An 18,246-nucleotide genomic window follows, 5' to 3' on the forward strand; every position below is an offset into this window, starting at 1 on the left:
TTAATTACTAATTAATAAGCAAAAATATGTCAAATCTGTGGAGCACCCTGGAGTTTTGCAGTAGCATTGCATTAGCATTGTTTCATTTGTGCAGTTAATTATATTGACGTGCAATATATGTGACATGGATACTGTAATGTAGATGACATTTGTTACTATCTTGAATAATTATATTCCGTCAGTTATTTATGTGCTTTCAACAGGGTGTAGTAAATGTAAACTTCATTAACAAAGACTTTAGATGCAAATCTGTTTTATTTACGTGAAAAAGCCACACTGAACATCAAGCATTCAAAATCTATATATAAAAATAAATAAAGATTTTAAAATATCAAACAACGAAAACTTGAAAATATTATGTTTTATATATATATATATGTATGTGTGTGTGTGTGTGTAGAGATAGATAGATAGGAGAAGCATTTTATAATACTCTCAGACTTTTGGAGCTCAATTTTTTGTTACTGTATGCCAGGTTGCTCCTACTTCAGTTGTTTTGATACTCATAGGTTCCAGTAAGGATTCACTGGGCACAAACAGCTTTAGCATCTGTGCTTTATTCATTACGTGTAGTTCAGACAAAAGCAGGCAGCTGGCATTGCTCACTTCATTGCTCTGAACCATGTGTGTTTACTTGAGGGTTTGTAAATATTTACATTCAGTTGCTGAAACCATTTGTGAACGCATTTCATTTTGCTTGAAGTGTTTTGCTAATCATTCTAATAATCTGTAATATATGCTGATCCAATGTGAAGAAAAGCGTGCACAGGTCTGTCAAATAGTCCCTTTAGGTGGCACTCAGCTGTGGGTTTGTTTGTGAGTGTGTGGGCGCATTTATCGTAGATGATTTGATGTTGTAATTTAGTCTTGCGGTTCATATCCTGCTTTACAATTAGTGAAGAGAATATAATTGTATATTAAAGGATGCATTTTAGCCAGTATGATAGTTTGATTTATAAATCTGTAAAACATATTTGCATTGTCTAGATGTGTTTAGGTTCTCATGACAAAGAAATGCTTTCTGGATCAGAACTTGCAATACCTGAAGATTGTAGATCATTTTGAGCTTAAATGTGCTTTGTATCTTTTTTTCTTTGAACTTCAAATTTCCTGTTGGCTTAATAGATTGTTAGAATGTTGTTATTCAAAATCTAAACAACAGTTATGACACCAATTTGTTCACATAAATAATTGTGATTTCCTTCAGGAAATGCATATCTAATTGTTTTACATTCTTTCTGTAGCGCTTCAGAAGAACACACATTTCACAGTTACTGAGAGATTTGACTGAATATGTGATGCGCAGCCCACTTAGACATTACGTAATTGTAGAGAGATGGTCTTGGTTATTGTGTGTAGGTTAGTGGGTGCTTGTCAATTTATATATTGTTATTCCTTATTTACTTGTTCTATTTTTTATTCTTCTTTTATTATCTGTGTTTTTTGTTCTGTCGCTGTCATTCTGGTGCACTGCGGAAGCTTCTGTCATGAAAACAAATTCCTCGTATGTGAAAACATACCTGGCAATAAAGCTCATTCTGATTCTGATTCTGATTGTTACAGGATTTTATATAACAGCTTCTGGCAGGTAGTTTTTAGAAACAGAAGTGAGAGATGTGTGCATTTGAGTCAAGCCAAAGTGCTATGGTGACCAGTTTTTAGTCAAGAGCTGTTCATTGTTCAGCTGCTGTACCCATATTGTGTACTGTATGTCTCTCTTCTCAGTCTGGCTGTTTTTCAAAGCTCAAGTCATGAATTATTAACTGGGGAGTAAGCTGCAAAAAAGGAACATAGCCATAGCAACACTGGATTGTTTTTTCATCTCTATCTCCATCCATCTTCACATCCCTCATCTCGAATAGTTTATCTTTTTGTGATGTTTCTCAGGCTAATAAGCAATGAGAGTGATGCACAGTTGCAACCCTAGTGCTGATCACACATTGTAATCTACTCAAAAGCCCAACAACAGAATCATGAAAAAAACAAAACTTTTATTCTTAATAACTTTAAGAATAAAAGGTTTCATTTATTAATAATAATTAACATTAACAATGAAAGATAATTATAGTGATTTCTTATTTCATATTATACTTTCAACATTTACTAATACATTTTTAATGAAAGTTGTATCTCTTTACATTAATGTAATGTGAATTGAAAATGTGCAATTGTATTTTTATTAACATTAACAAAGATTAATTAATGCTGAAAAAAGTTGATCATTGTGAGTTTGTTAGCTAATGAGTTATCTAATGTTTACAAATTAAGTCTTATTGTAAAGTGTAAAGTTGTAATGTGTTACCATAATCCTTTTAATGCTTTTACATACTTTGTGCTTTAAGCCATTAAATTTGATGTAAAGTAATGTTCAAAACTTTTTATTCATCAAATAATCCTGAAAAAAGTGATGTGTTTCTTGAGCAGCACATCAGCATTTCAATGAATTCTGAAGAACCATGTGAAACTGAAAATTGAACTGAACTTTAGCTTCTTAAAATTAGTTATGGTTGAAGTTATTTTAATAGCATATTTTATTTTCTCAGAAATAAATAAATAAATAATATTGGAATAAACCCATGAACTGTACCTCTACTGAACTCTAGAGGGCAGCCTCACACTTCATTTAAATCAGCTTTTGAGATAAATGTTGTACTGTAAACTGGCTTTTTTTCCTGTTTTTTTTTTCTTCTTTCTCACAGTTGTTGCCACTTTATGTCAGAGAAAACCGATACATCCACCCCTTTTTCTAGTGTTCACCATTAAATCTACAACACCACATTAAAAAAAAAGAAAATCAAATACAAACAAATCTTTAGATCTTCCACCAAGCTTTCATGCCATTTTCACAGTTTCTAAATCACATTTCCGCTTTGCTTTCAGGGCACTTTAACTAAAGAGCTTTTGAAACATGACACTGCTAATGCATAAGGTGTTGTGTAAATTTTTGAGAGAGATCAAATCAATAGAAGAGCATTTCAAAGTGCCCTTGAGATGAAGAGAAGACAGACGAGTCAGTTACTGTCTATAAAGGATCAGCCAAACAATAAGAAAACAAGACTAAACTAACTTGTCAAAATTTGTAAATATGGACATTTCACTATGTGAAGTCACTTGACAGTGTCTCAGAATGGCTTTCTTTGTGGATGGCATGTCCATGTGGCATCACTCTTCTGGCAGACCAGTCCTAACTGTCATCTGAGGAATGTGATATCTGAAGATCACTAGCGAGTACATAAACACAAATCCTGCCTTGATGTGGTGATCACACATGTGTGCGCGCTGCAGTCTGGAGTTCTAGGTTATCTCCAGTAATTAGGCTGCGCCAATTAGGTGTGCTATTTTGGGGTGGGCCGGTGGTATTTGCAGGGTTCTTTGTATTTTTATCTGTTTTACATAAAGACGACACACATTTTTGAGGGACGGGATGATGAGTTTTCATCGTTTTCGTCCTGAGGGGAGCTACTCAAAAACAGAAAACAAGACATGTGAAGGGTCTTGTATGATCCTGCCAGCTAACCTCAGCATTTGCTGTTCACTCACAGTAGAAAGAGTCCTGATAGGAAGTCCAATCATTTTTGAGCAGACTTTAACTGTAAGTTCCAAACTATTTATATTTTGAAGATTGATTGAATGGAACCAGTAGACGATGGAAAATGTAATGACACTTTCTATGTAAGAATAGTAGAACATAGTTGCTCGGTGATTGTGACTGGGTCAATCAAAATCAACCCTCTACAATGCGAGTAAATCACTCGCATATGCGACTAAATCTTTACTCTGGGCGACTAAATGATGTCTAATATTAGCCAATGGCTAATAAATTCTCAGATTTTACTCGCCAGTGTGTGGGTTGGAGGCTAAGTATAAGTTAAGCACAGATATGTTTTCACTCACAGAACACTCTGAGCGCTTCAGAGTTCTCTCTCAGTCAAGCGATCTGTGCTATTTTTCAGTTCATCTCTATGGATGTGCAGCGCACCTGTATTTCGCGTACCGTAAACTTTAGTGTGAAGGCGCACGCCTAGCCGTCACTTTGCTTTTTTCTCACATGCAAAGAGAGAGACAGAGCGAGAGAGTCTTACATACCATGCAGAATTGATGCGCTATATGTAAACGATATTCTGTTGTATTTTCCTGTCAAAATAACGGAGTTCCTTTGGAGTTCTTCAGTTTTTAAGAACTGCCGGTTTCTCCGGTAGTGGGTGGAACTAATGCGCAAACGACAATCTCATTGGCTGGCACTCACCTATTATCATCCCTGATTTGAATTCAGCAAATCAATTCTAGCGAATGCACACAACCTGATTAATATTCATCAAGCAGCTCGTTAATTAATCCTTGGTGCGCTTTATATCGTTCTTATTAGTAGAATTCGTATAATAATAATAATATCTATGGTTACCAAGTTTTAATTCAAATTACTAAAGTTCTATCATTAAATGATACTTGATTATCATAATATCATATTATAATGCTTGACTGACTGATGTTAAGAGTGTACTTTCAGATATTTAAAAAGCTGTGCCATTTTACAAACATTATATATGTTTGTAAAATAAATATAAAAAATGTAAATATATAATATACATATCCATATATAGTTTATCAGAAAAAAAATTTACTAGCCAATGGCGATTCAATTGCCAAGGTGTCCGTAGAGGGTTGAAAATTGCCCATCTCTATGATATTCTAATGTCTAGATATATGTAAATTGATGGGATTTTTTTTTCACTTTTCTGTATTAGAGTTTGTGTTTGTATTAGAGTTATGACTTGGAAATTATTAGCAGGCTGTTCATACACAGTCAGTCTGTGTTTGACTTTGTTTCCTGTGTTTTTTTTGGGGTTTTTTTTTGCTGGTGTAAAGAGCTTTCAGTTCTGCAACTCTGAGATGGCTATGAAGGCCCTTGGGAAGAGACGTTGACCCTATTTGGATTGGCATCAAAATGTTGTTTATTGAAGAAAAGGGCTGTTTTGTGTTCTCTCGAGGGAGTGGTCAGTCTCTGTTTTTTTTTCTGGACTTTCAGCCAGGGCCACTCAGAGGGAGAGTCTGAGAATAAGGTAGTTGTTCCATGCTGGCCTTCAAAAGGTTACTCTGTAAAACCAGCAACGCCTGCAGGTCAGTGAACAGTGTGGCTGAGTTTGTTAGCTTAATGATATTTAAAAAGGTGGTCCAAATAAACACCCTCGTCCAAGGATTGTATTCGGCTGCTGATTTACATAATGCTTGTTTCGTGAGCACTTGGGAATCAAACTCGGGGGACACAGTGCCTTGACGACCGTTTCGAAAACACCTTGGATGCAAAACATAAAACGAGTTAATACAAACCAGAGGTGGGTTATTTTGCTTTCTGTCCACACAAATGGCAATGTATCTAAAACACTAAACCTGATTCACATTAAAATAAACACAGCCAAACTTGCCCCGTCTCTCCTCCTTTACTTCCAAAATCTCCACCCTCTCTCTCAAAAAAGAGGCGTTTCTGTCTTGAGTAATCCAACACCTGCCCCATTCAGGCGTGTTACTGTAACTGGCTAAACAGCCTGGACCTGTGAGAGCAGACAGAGAGCATAAGCACTCATCCCTCTGATTTACTTCACACTTTAAAGCTCATGTACCTGGTACTGAGGAAAGACGCACAAAAAAACCCACAAAAGAAGAGACAGGCAGAACATAGAGGAGCTTCTCTGGAGATCTGTATCCATGCTGATCCGTAGCTGGTGAAAGCGGTTCCTCTCTTTGTCATCCGTGTCGGATATGTCCGTGGAGGATGTCGGCAGTGCCGGAGTTGTGGTGGACGATAAACCGGACCCTTGTGAAACCCAGAGCCAGGATGGGATTGTTTTGGTCCACATGGCTAGTCTCTCCATGCATATGTTCGCTCCAGCGGACTTTAAAGGGAAGTTCAGGAAGATCCAGCCGAGAAAAAGACCCACCATCTTCAAAGAAGGTACTGCTCAGGTTTTGCTTTGGTAGTCAGACACATTGCTGTTTTTAACATCTTGATGTGTTACTGTACGACACGCGAGTCATCACTCGTAATGTGTAATTTAATTAGATCTGTCTTTAATGTCCTGCCAAGTGGTAGACTCCCATCTTTCCCTCACACACAGGACATCAAACTTGTGTTTCTTGTATTTTTGTGACTCAACACTATGATGTCATGCAATGACTGTGTTTGACATTCTTGTAGCCGTCAGCTAGAGATCATTGCGCGGGTGGGGAATTTTGTTGAAACTTGTGGCTGGCTGTGGTTGTATCGTACCTTTTCATTTTCTTTTCACATTATTAGAGCCAGGTTTTGAGAAGCCATAAAATGTCACCCCCACCCTCAAATGTTCATTGTGGAGACAAAAAGTGGCTCCCATGGGTTGACAAGGACTATTGCCACACAGTTAGTGATCTTAAGGGACTTCAGTTGGGACCTGTGGCTACGTGAGCGATGGTGGAATAGGGGGAAGGGTGGATGTGGATGATGATATATAGATAGCATCAGGATCAGGAAAGAGATCATTTTGGGTTTTAATTAGACCCTAGTTAAACCAGCATCTCAATTCATCCGGAACCACAGCTGGGATGGTCCGTATGCAAAGCCAACATATAGGAGAAAAGAAAACTGAACAGAAAGAAAAATAAGGAATATTTAATGTGAACTTTTATTTATACAGATTTTTTTTATACTTATCTTTTTTTTCTGTCATTTTGTTCATTTCCAGTTGATTTTGCTATATGTCCACATTGGTTGTCATAGTAATGGCGCAGACCTGTGTAGATTCACTATTTTTGAGATGCTAGCAATGAACGTTTTGCCAATGATTGTGTTTTTCATGAGAGCAGTATCCAAAACATTGTAAACACTAAGGTAAAAAGTGTAACATACCACCGTTCAAAAGTTTGGGGTTGGTATTCTTAATTTTTTTATAAAATGTTTTTAATAAAGTCTCACTAAGGCTGCATTTATTTGATCAAAAATACAGTAAAATCTGTAATGTTGTGAAGTATATTTATAATTTAAAATAACTGTTTTCTATTTTAATGTATTTTAAAATGTAATTAATTGCTGCATTTTCAGCATCATTACTCTTGTCTTCAGTGCCACATGATCCTTAAGAAATCATTTTAATATGCTGATTTGGTGCTCAGAAAGAGTTACAAAAAAAAAAAATCAGTTAAAAACAGTTGAGCTGCACACATTTTTGTGGAAACCATACTTTTGTTAGGATTCTTTGATTAATAGACATGTCAAAATAACTTTTATTTGAAATAGAACTCTTTTGTACCATACTACCATTTATAAATGTCTTTACTGTCACTTTTGATGAGTTTACACCCTTTCTGAATAAAATAATACATTTCTAATAAAAAAAATAAAAAAATCTTAATGACCTCAAAGTTTTCAATGGTATGCAGTTGGGTTAATGAAGTATTCTTGCCTCAAAATGTGATGTAACAAACAACCATGAATTATGAAAAAAAAAAATCTTAAAAATCCAGGCGGACATACATACACCTGTTTAATCAAATGGATTTCATTAGATGGTTTGATGTGTTTTTCCTGTTCTGACTACAAAAATATAGACAGATCTGAATCAAAAATTCCGCCTGTCTCAGCAAGGCCTTAGAACAATGAAGAAATACAGTTTATTATGTCAACAGTTGAATATGAAGGTTGAGGGATACATTTAAAACAAAGAAACGGAGTGAGAGAACAGAGAGAATTTGGCCATGAAGACTTTGGAGGGAAAGTGGATAGTGGTTTAGAAGTCAGGGTATAATAAACATTTTAGTTGTTTCAAAGGTTTGATTTGTGGTATAATGTCTTGTGTTTTATCTGGTGCTGTGTTCTCCTGTCCTGTCCTCTCCAACGCTATAAAAGGAGTATATTAAGGGTTTCTGCTGAGTGACCGATTGCTTTTTCAGAGCTGTACTGAACAGGTGTGTCAGATGCCTTTAAGACCAGGAACCCTCACAGAAGTCTTACTTGACTGAAAAGACCTTTTATCAGAGGAGAAACCAGCAGAACACAAAGAGGGAGTTTTTTCTTCCTATTATGCTTTTTCACTTTTTCAACTTTAGTTCGCAGGCGACTGTGGTAAGGGGCATGACTATGGCGTTATTTTAATGACAAATGTCGAGAGCGCATTATTGTAGCGCGAAAGCACATTAATAATATAATGCGCGAGTGCGAATCTCTCCGCTCATGCGCGGATTTCTTTTGCTCTTGCACAAAACCGGACGCGCGCGCTCAGATACACGCTGCTCTCGCCCGGAGAGTGTGCGCACTTAAAACATGTCTCTCCTCACTCAAACTGTGTCCTGTGCACTCTCAAATCTCTGTGCTCATGCACTATAGATATTAATTATTTTCGCACCTGAATCTTTATGGGTCAGATGCACTATTCCCTAAACCGATACTTACGATTTGGAGACCAAATATAACACTATAATGAATTTTTCATATTTGCCGTAACATTACTACATTCTATTCTATGGGTTTAATGCATTTGCAGACAATGTAATTACATGTAACTGTCATATAATTGTATATTCACTGTTTTAGAGTAGAGTGCCATTGAATGTGTAGCTAATATTAAGTGAATTTTCATGAAAAAAAAATCTTTAAAAAAAACACCCAATTCAAACCTGAAAACATTATGACATAACATTGATGTTTTATATGAAGTCTTTAGAGCCATAGGCTATATGTTGTTTTTAGATAAAATGCTCAGAGACCAACCAGTTGGACAGAGGTTATATGTACAAATCATCCAAGCACCCAATTCCTAGCCATTTCTATAGGCTACATTTCATTAACATTGCTAAATATTATTAAACTGGAAAGAAATGAAAGATACAGCTTTGATTGTCAAAAGAATTCCAGGTTCAGTTCACTCAGCCAGTTAGATTTCATGTAGTATTTTCATGTGCAAGAGCAAAAGAAATCCGCGCGCGAGCGGAGAGATTCGCGCTCGCGCAATATATTAATGTGCTTTCGCGCTACAATAATGCGCTCTCGACATTTGTCATTAAAATAACGCCATACATGACATTTCCCGACCAGGCGCCAAGTGGTGCCAATCACAACACACACTGGCCCAGCTAACCAATCACAGCACATTTCGTATTTCAGAAGGCGGGCCTTCATTTGATACAGGAACTATTCGAGCCGTTCATGCCAGACTGGGGAGAGAGGTGTTGTAATAATGTAAAATATGTGAAAAATAATGTGTTTTTCGAACAACCTAGTATGCGAGCCTGTTCTAGTACACCCCCAAAACAAAATCAAGACTTTGTAAAAGAGCAAAATAGGACCCCTTTAAAGAGATTTCTACAGTAGCCTGAATTAGTATGTAGATTTAATTTACTCACCCTCACGTTGTTCCAAAGCCAAAGATTTGTTATGAAGAATGTTCACGTGTCTCTCAGTTTTCCTTATTTAATTTTAGCATCTTGACCCATCATTGACTCTTATTGGAAAGAGCCCAATTAGATCATGGGTTTTGGAAGGCGGTTTGCTCACCAGCACTGACACGGAACTAGTATCATGGTAACAGGATCCCAGTTGCTGGATAGTCAGCGATCCCTGTGCCAGAGTCTAACAGCTGGCAGAGGCCGCCTGACGCTCTGAATGCTTGGAATTCTGGGGGTTTCTTGTTAAGATTATCCAAGCATGACTGCTGTGAAGCTCTCGTAGCAGAGAATAATATCATAAACTAGGAATGTCATCAATTGATGCCTAGTATGAGTTATGCAGCAAAACAAACACTTGACTCAGCATTTAATTGCTTTTCATTAATAGCACAAACTGTTTTAAGCAGCTGTACTTTTTTAGCTTGTACCAGCAGGCATGGCCATACATTATTGTCCTGCGTGGCTTTTATAGCAACTCTTTGTTTGGCTTGGCAATCAAATATCACATCTTATTGCCAGATACGTTTTACAATGTTTACCATGTTTAAATATCCATTCAACAGAATATTTTGTTCATACAATGAAAGTCATTGTGGTTCAGTTATTTCTTCAATGCAGAAAACGCAAACAGAATCACGGAATCCAGTCATAAAAATGAAATTTACAGTATAATGCAGAATGTCATAGAACTTTTTTCACATGTGGATGAATAAATCAAAAGAAGGGCTGTACACTTACTAAAATTGGGATATGGACCAGTGTCTGTAAATATTAAACTGCAAAAAATTATTCTTTTTTTTAATAATAATGAATTAAAAATAAAAAAAGACTATTTAAATATCAAGTTCAGTTTAACTTGACTTGACAATTACTATTGTAAAGTACAATGTACTTCTCAAATTAATAATAACAATAATAAAACAGCTTTTTAAAACAATATTTTTGAAGGAAAATCAAAATTTTTCATTCTTGTTTTAATTGAAACAGCAAACCTATGTTGTGCAGCACAAAAAATGAAGGAATAATTCAGATTTCCATTTTAAAAGATTCATTCCCTGCGTATGCAAATCTTTTTGACGTCATTCTACCTTCACAAAAAACAGTTTAAAATATTCTTCAGAATATCAGAAGAAAGAAACCAGACTGGTTGGAATGGCTGTAAAATCACCTTAAATTTTGAATTTTGTGATCGTTTATTTTGTCAGTTGGACAGTAAGCTTTACTTTTAAGTGATTTCTTTAAAGCAGCTCACCAGACCAAACCGTGAGAGCGTTTGTGTGTGGTGGAAGTGGTGGGTGTGACCCCAGCTGCTGTGGAGATGTGCCCGGGGCAGCTGGGAGAACTCCACAGTAGCAGTTAAACAGTCAATTCAAGCCACCGCAAACAGCACTTTTCCAAACTTTTTCAGCACAAACACATAATTCATTTTTCACTGATTTATATCACCACTTTATTGCATCTAAATGCTGGCAGTGTTTACCAGAGCTGGACATTTTTATGGCTCTCTCTCTGCATATGAATCAAGCTGCATCTGTCATATGCAGTGAGCAAGGTAATAAAATATTGAAATAATAAGCAAGTTAAAGCGATTTACACAATATGCATATTTAATCTCCCTCGTGTTTTATTACATTATTTGGTCACGCATCTTGCAGAAAAAAGATCAGTTCCTCTCGGTTTCACATTATTTCAGCTGTGACTGAATGAGAATGATCTTTCTCCAGTTGTTTGGCTGAGAGCTATGATACATTGCACTAATTCATGCTCTGTCAATCAAGTTGTCATACAGTTATACTCTCTTTCCAAAACTGTTCATTTGGCGTAAACATACTGTATGTTTACAAAGGGAAGCATTAATATTACGGATGCTCATGTTTACAGTTAGGGTTATAAGCATTTCCTTTCTGCTTCTTTCTGTGGATGTCTTAATATAGGCAAGGCAAAAGTGAACAAAAAAGAAAAAGAACAAGAATTTCTGGAAAGATAAAGAGCATTGAGGAGAACGTGTTTGGTAACTCGCCAACCGCTGTTAACAAAAATTAAATCCAACTGCTTTCACATGGAAACTATTTACTTTCATCCTTCCACGAGTCTTATATTCTGTCTGCTGTGAACATCTGAGAGATTAGCATCACATTCCTTTGCTGATGTATATCGACCATTAATGCAAAAAAAATGCTTAGTTTGTTCCATTCTAAAAGTATGTTTTGTAAATAAGATATTATGCCATCACAGGAATAAATTACATTTGAAATAATAAAATGGAAAACAGATATTTTAAATTGTAATAATATTTAACAATATTACTGTTTAAATTTTATTTTTGATCAAATAAATACAGCCTTGGTGAGCATAAGAGACTTCTTTTAAAACATTTACTTTGTGAAAAGAACAAACAGTATTTAAATAAATTAATATTTTAATTTATAAATTTAATGGAATGCTCTGGTTCCACAAAAAAAAAGAAAAAAAGATTTAAGGCATGTTGCATACTGGCCATACATTTGTTGTTACTACACAGAATTGGACAAAATGATCAGACCAGCCTTACAGGTTTGCATGAATCAGCTCTAGTCTCCTCCCTTTTTCTTTTTCTTTAATGCAAAAGGAAAAAGGTGCAAATCAGTTAGATTAGGGTGTATAATTTGGACTGGCTGTGGTTTTGATTTGTTTAATATCTTGAAGCAAAGCTTTCAGTTGCCCTTTGTTCTATAGGGACATTACCCAGTGGTGACTTCACTGTCTTGGGATTTAAAAAAAAGCCTAACAGACAGAAGACAATGATGTCATAATGTTAAGTGTTGCGCTTTCCGCATGAGTCAAGTCAGCAGTGAACTACTGAATCAGATTTTTGCTTTAGAAACCTACACACTTTCTGTTTTACTGTATGTGTGTTCAAGAGCACACCATGCCGTGTATGATCTAGTGTTTGGCTGCAGTGCTGCATGTCAGCCAGCAGATGGTGTGACGATGAAATCCCATTCCCACACACTGACATGTCATCTTCACATGCACAGTGAACACGCAAGATCACCCACCCTCCACCTGCTGCTTTATAAAATGTAATTGTGCATATAACATTAAAGTACCTAATTTTAAAGGAATAGTTCACCCAAATATGAACATTTACTCACCCTCAGACCATCCAAGATGTAGATGAGTTTCGTTGTTGCATACCTTCCAATTGATCCTCTGCAGTGAATAGGTGCTGTCAGAACGTGAGTCCAAACAGCTGATAAAAACATCACAATAATCCAAAAGTAATCCACACAAATTTAGTCCATCAATTAACATTTTGTTAAAGGGGTCATCGGATGCCCATTTTCCACAAGTTGATATGATTCTTTAGGGTCTTAATGAAAAGTCTGTAGCATATGTTGGTTAAAATTTCTCAATGGTAGTGTAAAAAACACCTTTTTTACTCTGTCAAAAACAGCTCTTTTCAGAGCAAGCCGTTTTCTAGCATTTTCCTTTAAATGTTAATGACCTCTGCTGACCCCGCCCCTCTCTTCCAAGCGCTCTCTGAGGGACTGTTTACTTTAGCCGCATTCATCGTGAAACTTGCTAATTAGCACATTATTAGGAAAGGCGATTTGCAAAGATTCATTAAAAAACCTTATACTCACTTCTTCTGTAGGTGAAGCTGGATCACGAATGATTTGCGCGAAAATAGACACATTTATGTAGATCGGGGGCGCATTCCCTTCAGAGACAAATGTAATCCACTGCGTCTTCAGCGACTCAGATGTCGGGAGTACAGTTCAAACAACTTGTAAAAGTGCATGTAGCATCCGATGACCCCTTTAAGTGAATATCTGTCTGTTTATAAGAAACAAATCCATCATTGTGATGATTTTATCTTCAAACCAAAAAATAAAAAATATATTTTATCTCTTTGGACTCATTATGTCGGCACCCATTCACTGCAGAGGATTGAACAGTGAGCAAGTGATGTAATGCTAAATTTCTCCAGTCCCCATGAAGAAACAAACTCATCTACATATTGGATGGCCTGAGAGTATATTTTCAGCACATTTTCCTTTTTAGGTAAACCATTCCTTTAATATACTAATTTTAAAATAAAATGCCATTAAAAATGGTTTAATTTGCAATCTCAACTTGCAATCTCTGCAGCATCATTCTGCTGAAAACATATTTACATTTAGTGCATTGTCAGGATGGCAAACGAGAACATTGAGGTACAGCTTTTCTGTACCAATCTGGGCTGCGTTTCTCAAAAGCATCGTAAGCCTACTGTAAGTTGATCGTAGATCCACTGGTGGCAATGGGTCTACGATGTACTTAGGTTTACGATGCTTTTGGGAAACACAGCCCTGGTCAGGGCAGTACTGCAGTAAACAAACAAACCCCTCCCCCTCCCTTTTTCTTGATGTCCTTCTCAGGGAGACTGGACAATACCAACAGCAGCTCGCTCGCTCGCTCTCTCTTTCAGTCTCTCTCTGAGAGCCAATCCTCTTGATGCAGAGTGAGCGAGAGAGAAAGCGGCTGATGAGAGAGAGCGTGAGGCAGGGAGGGGGCAGGAAAGAGAGATGTAGAGAAGAGAGAGCAGTTGGTGCTCAGAGCTGACACAGGACACGTAGCGAAAGACTGCTGCAGCGTATGGTGCTGTAAAGCAGCCTCTCTCTCTCTTTACATCACTCCACCAACTCTCTCTGCCTGGATTGTCATCTCTGTGTCGCTACAGAGACTGAGCCTGCTATCCAGCCATGGCCGGCCAGCAGGACTCAGGCTTTTTTGAGATCAGCATCAAGTCTCTGCTGAAATCCTGGGGCAGCAGTGAGTACGAACTCTGCACACACGCACGCAGTATTCTTCCTCCACATGAGATGCCGCTGCATTTGTGTGCCGCGTTGTTTATGATCTGCTGAATCTATGCGTTTCCTCAGTTTTATATTCTTTCGTGCTAGTGACGAGATATAAACCCCAACGTTATCAGGAGACTTAAATGGTTCAGTTCACTCTGGGATGTTTACATCCTTCTGCTATTTCTGAGATTATTGACTTTGGTTATCCAATATTCACACTCGTAGAAGCACTCAGGATGTTACTTGTAAAGTGATGATGTTAAATGTGTGTGTGTCCTGTTCATTAGTGTTTGGCTGGAGAGGTTGCGTTATGTAATGACTGCAGACCAAAGAGGCTTGTGGCATGATCAGGAGGATTTGTGCTGTTGTTTTTCATCACGTGCTGCGTTTGAGCACGTCAATACCTCTCAGTGTGAGTGTGTGCCATGTCAAGGTTGTTCTATGTCATGGATGACATAGGGCGACAGTGACATCATGTGTTTCTGATGATGTATGAAAAGCATAATTTTACAAAGTCTGAGTGGAATATAGGGCGTGTTTTCTTTAAGTGTTATTGTTTTGCGTGAGGGACAAATGGAGAACCTATGTGTACCTGAATTATTTCTTAAACTATTCTAGTTTAGATTAAAATGGTTGGAACAACTTTAACATTAGTTCTATTCTGTAATTAAATTTATTTTATAGAGTAGTTGTTATGACCTTAATGTAAAACTTTACTTAAAGAGTCTGACATTTCAGTTTGAATGTTAAATCAGAAGTGAATGGAGTTTGACATTGAAGGTTCTATATGATAAGGTGCTGGATCAAAAGGATTCATGCCACTGGGATGGGAAATGTTACATCACTGAATTTAACCTGTATAAACAAGGTCTTAGCCTCACAAATGACCCCTTCAAATACATACAGTTTGACATGTTAAGTCACTGCTCTGTAGTGTGTATGTGTGTTAGAGGGATCTCTACCTTGCACTGTCAGCAGAGGTAGAACTGTCAACTGAAGGTGATAAAGATGTGTTTTTCTTGTATAGAGGAGCTGTGTTGCTGTCCAGTGGCTGTTAATTTGTTCCCATGTGTTTTAGACATGCTGCTCGATCCCTGTGAAGTAGAACAGGTGGCGTGGTAACAGTCTGCTAACTCACTCAAGCAAATCTACTCAAATCTCTTTCCAGGCCCTCTGATCTCTTTTTCTGCATGCTGTCTTTCTCATTTTTTTTCTTTTGCATGCTCTCTTTCTCTATCAGTTTAATTTGCTATAGCTTGGTACGCTTTCCAGATGCCCTGTCTTTTTGTTAGAGCCACCTTTTTTATATAAGCTTAACCTGCTGTGAATTAGCTTGTGTACAAAGTGATTATCAAGATAAGATGGAGCAACAAGTAATCATGTTAAGATAAAGAAAAGTAGATGAATGGAGAAAGGGGTCTTGTATGTTTATATTGATAAATAAGGTAGAGTTTGCTTGCTCTTTTTAACACACACTTAGACATAATAATTATCGAGAGTGGTGCTCTAGTGCGATTACTGTATTATACTGTATTTCCGAGCAATCACTTGGACTGGATCTTGTAGTCATTATACAGATGATAGTGTGTCTGGACTTGCCTTGCACTGATTCATAATTATTGTGTATATACTTAGCTGTAGTTTAGGGATAAATGTGTTACTTTAGTTAAATTTGACCCTCCTTTGGTAACATATAAATGTCCTCATCTGAAAAGCAAACTTTTAATGAATAAATAATTTTTTATAATGCTTTTTGAAAAATGCAAAAGCTGTTATTTTAGTGTTAAGTTTTGAACTATTAGTTTTTCCATGATGGTGTCATTTTAATAACTAGGTAAACATTCTTTTGCCTTATAAATAATGAGTATATGGGTCTTTTGACAGAAAGATCCGGCTCACAAGAGCCATTCATTAGTTTTAAACTAGTTCCACTATATGTATTTTTGTGCATTTATGATGTCATAATATCCATCCAATTATTGTCATAAACATTTTCACTAGAAATTATATTATCATAATTGTTATTGTAGCGTCACCACTGGATTTCACTGCAATTCACATCCAGTGAAATATGATGCCAGGATAGTTGTTATGGCGCCATCACTGCACACACCAGTGAATCCAGTGGTATCCAGTGAAATGCAGTGATGAAGTGAAGTATGATATCAGATTAGCTCTTGTGACACCATCATTCTATTCCACTGGATTTCACTGGAGCGTGCAATGGTGGTTTCACAAAAGCCATTCTCATATCATATTTCACAGGTATTATATTATCTGTCACGGTTTTGTCACAGCAGTTTACTAGAGAGAGACCCAGATGCAGAATGACCAAGGGAGTGAGGTTTATTGACAAGACAAGGAACGAATGGGATGATGTGAGAGTCCAAACAGTACAAAAGGGCAGGCTGCTGGTCCTTGGTCAGACCTGAACAAAGTCTTGCTGGAGAACAAAGGAGATAGAGCAGCCCCAGTCGATGAGAACACTGGATATCAGGCAGCAGCTTGAGGAACCAGGGCTTGATACTTGGAGCAGTAGTGATACCAGTCCAGTCAGAGAGCCAGGTCTTGAGAACAGCAGCCAGGAGGGATTCAGGACACAGAACAGGAACAAACACAAGACATAACACGACACACAAGACAAGACCACAAGAGAGAACAAGCAGCAGCAAAATAACACTCTGACTACACTATGACTAGAAAGAAAAAAAAGAAACAAATACAAACTGCAGAAAGCAAATAAAACCAAAAAAAACAAAGAAACCAAACTAGAGGCTTGAGAAAACTAGAGCAAACATAAAGACAATAAAGACAGTACAGCAAAATAAAAACAAAGAAACCCTAATAAACTTCAAGAGAACTAAATACAAAGCTAACAAAGCTAGGAAAGTAAAATCTAACACTACTAATATGACGAATAGACTGACAAGGAATTGTTTTTCACACAATGAACTAATGCAACGAACCAGCAGATACATGAGGGAAGAGGCACACTATAAAGGAGCAGAACACATGAGGAACAGGTGGACACAATCAAGTTAATGAGGACTAGACTAGGACTAAACAAGGGGGTGTGGTAGAGGGAAACAAGGGGGCAGGACGAGAGGAGCACATGGCCAACATAAACAAAGACAAAGCCATGTGCTCAGACACAAGACAAACAAGGAAACGTTAAACAAAGACAGAACAGACATGACCGTCAGGGCAGGACCCTGACAGAATCGACGTAATGTCTTTAATAACATACAAAAGAAATTTCTGCCTTTTAAATTATTATTATGATCATTAATTTATTCACATTTTACAATATTTTGATCATGAAACCTATTCTCAAATCTGTTAAAATAGAATTATTATCATTATCATTAACAACAATAAAACTACATTTCGCTACGTTACCACGCAGAAACAATTCCTATTGGTTGTTTTACCTTATTGCTTTGATCATGATTGGCTAATCTGGCTGTCATCCAGGAAACAGTCAGTGGGAAAATAAAAAATATTTTTTGTGCTTTTCAAACAAGTCCGGTGATTTTTGTCTTTTAAACCAGAAAAACGGCTGACAGATCTAACCGACACTCGCGCCACAGAAACTAAAGCAACAAGTAGACAAACCCACTCATTCACTATATTGCAATAACTTTTAACTTTTTGTTAATCATTATTTATGATCCGCTTCGTCAGTTTCATCAAGCATATCCATGTGATGCTAATTAAGTTTACTAATGCAGCCGAAGCCCCGGTAACGTTAAACACATCGGCTCGAGGAGCATTTATGATGGCTGTTTTGCTAACGTTATTTACCATTTCAGACTGATATTTGCTCCTCACGTTTTTTAATTCGAAACTGATACTTGCACATGTTTTTGAAATCAATGTTTTCAGAGCAAAGGCAACGTGGAGTGCTGGGATGTCAAAGGCAACAAGATGGCTGCAATACTACGGGCCTAAAATGAAGTAAGTAGAATTCACATTGATTTAATTGATGGGTTTTAGTGTTATGCGAGAT

At 37.0% G+C, this 18,246-nt stretch overlaps 1 protein-coding gene across 9 annotated transcripts in view; it reads left to right on the forward strand.

Moving 5' to 3' along the window:
- The window catches only part of LOC107728845 (protein furry homolog), a 69,395-nt gene that overhangs the window by 963 nt on the left and 50,186 nt on the right, over window positions 1-18,246 (forward strand). For 6 of the 9 annotated variants that reach the window (XM_016539122.1, XM_016539124.1, XM_016539123.1 and 3 more), the window contains exon 1: window positions 5,563-5,950. The exons of 2 other annotated variants lie outside the window; for them this stretch is intronic. In XM_016539122.1, the coding sequence (XP_016394608.1) occupies window positions 5,758-5,950 (193 nt within the window). In that variant the 5' untranslated portion in view covers window positions 5,563-5,757. Of the gene's footprint in view, window positions 1-5,562; window positions 5,951-14,000; window positions 14,209-18,246 lie in introns of those variants that run through there. One more of the 9 variants, XM_016539128.1, reaches the window with a different exon arrangement.

The sequence above is a fragment of the Sinocyclocheilus rhinocerous genome, unplaced genomic scaffold (genome assembly GCF_001515625.1).
Source record: "Sinocyclocheilus rhinocerous isolate Xijiao unplaced genomic scaffold, SAMN03320098_v1.1 scaffold397, whole genome shotgun sequence".
Classification (NCBI taxonomy): Eukaryota; Metazoa; Chordata; class Actinopteri; order Cypriniformes; family Cyprinidae; genus Sinocyclocheilus; species Sinocyclocheilus rhinocerous.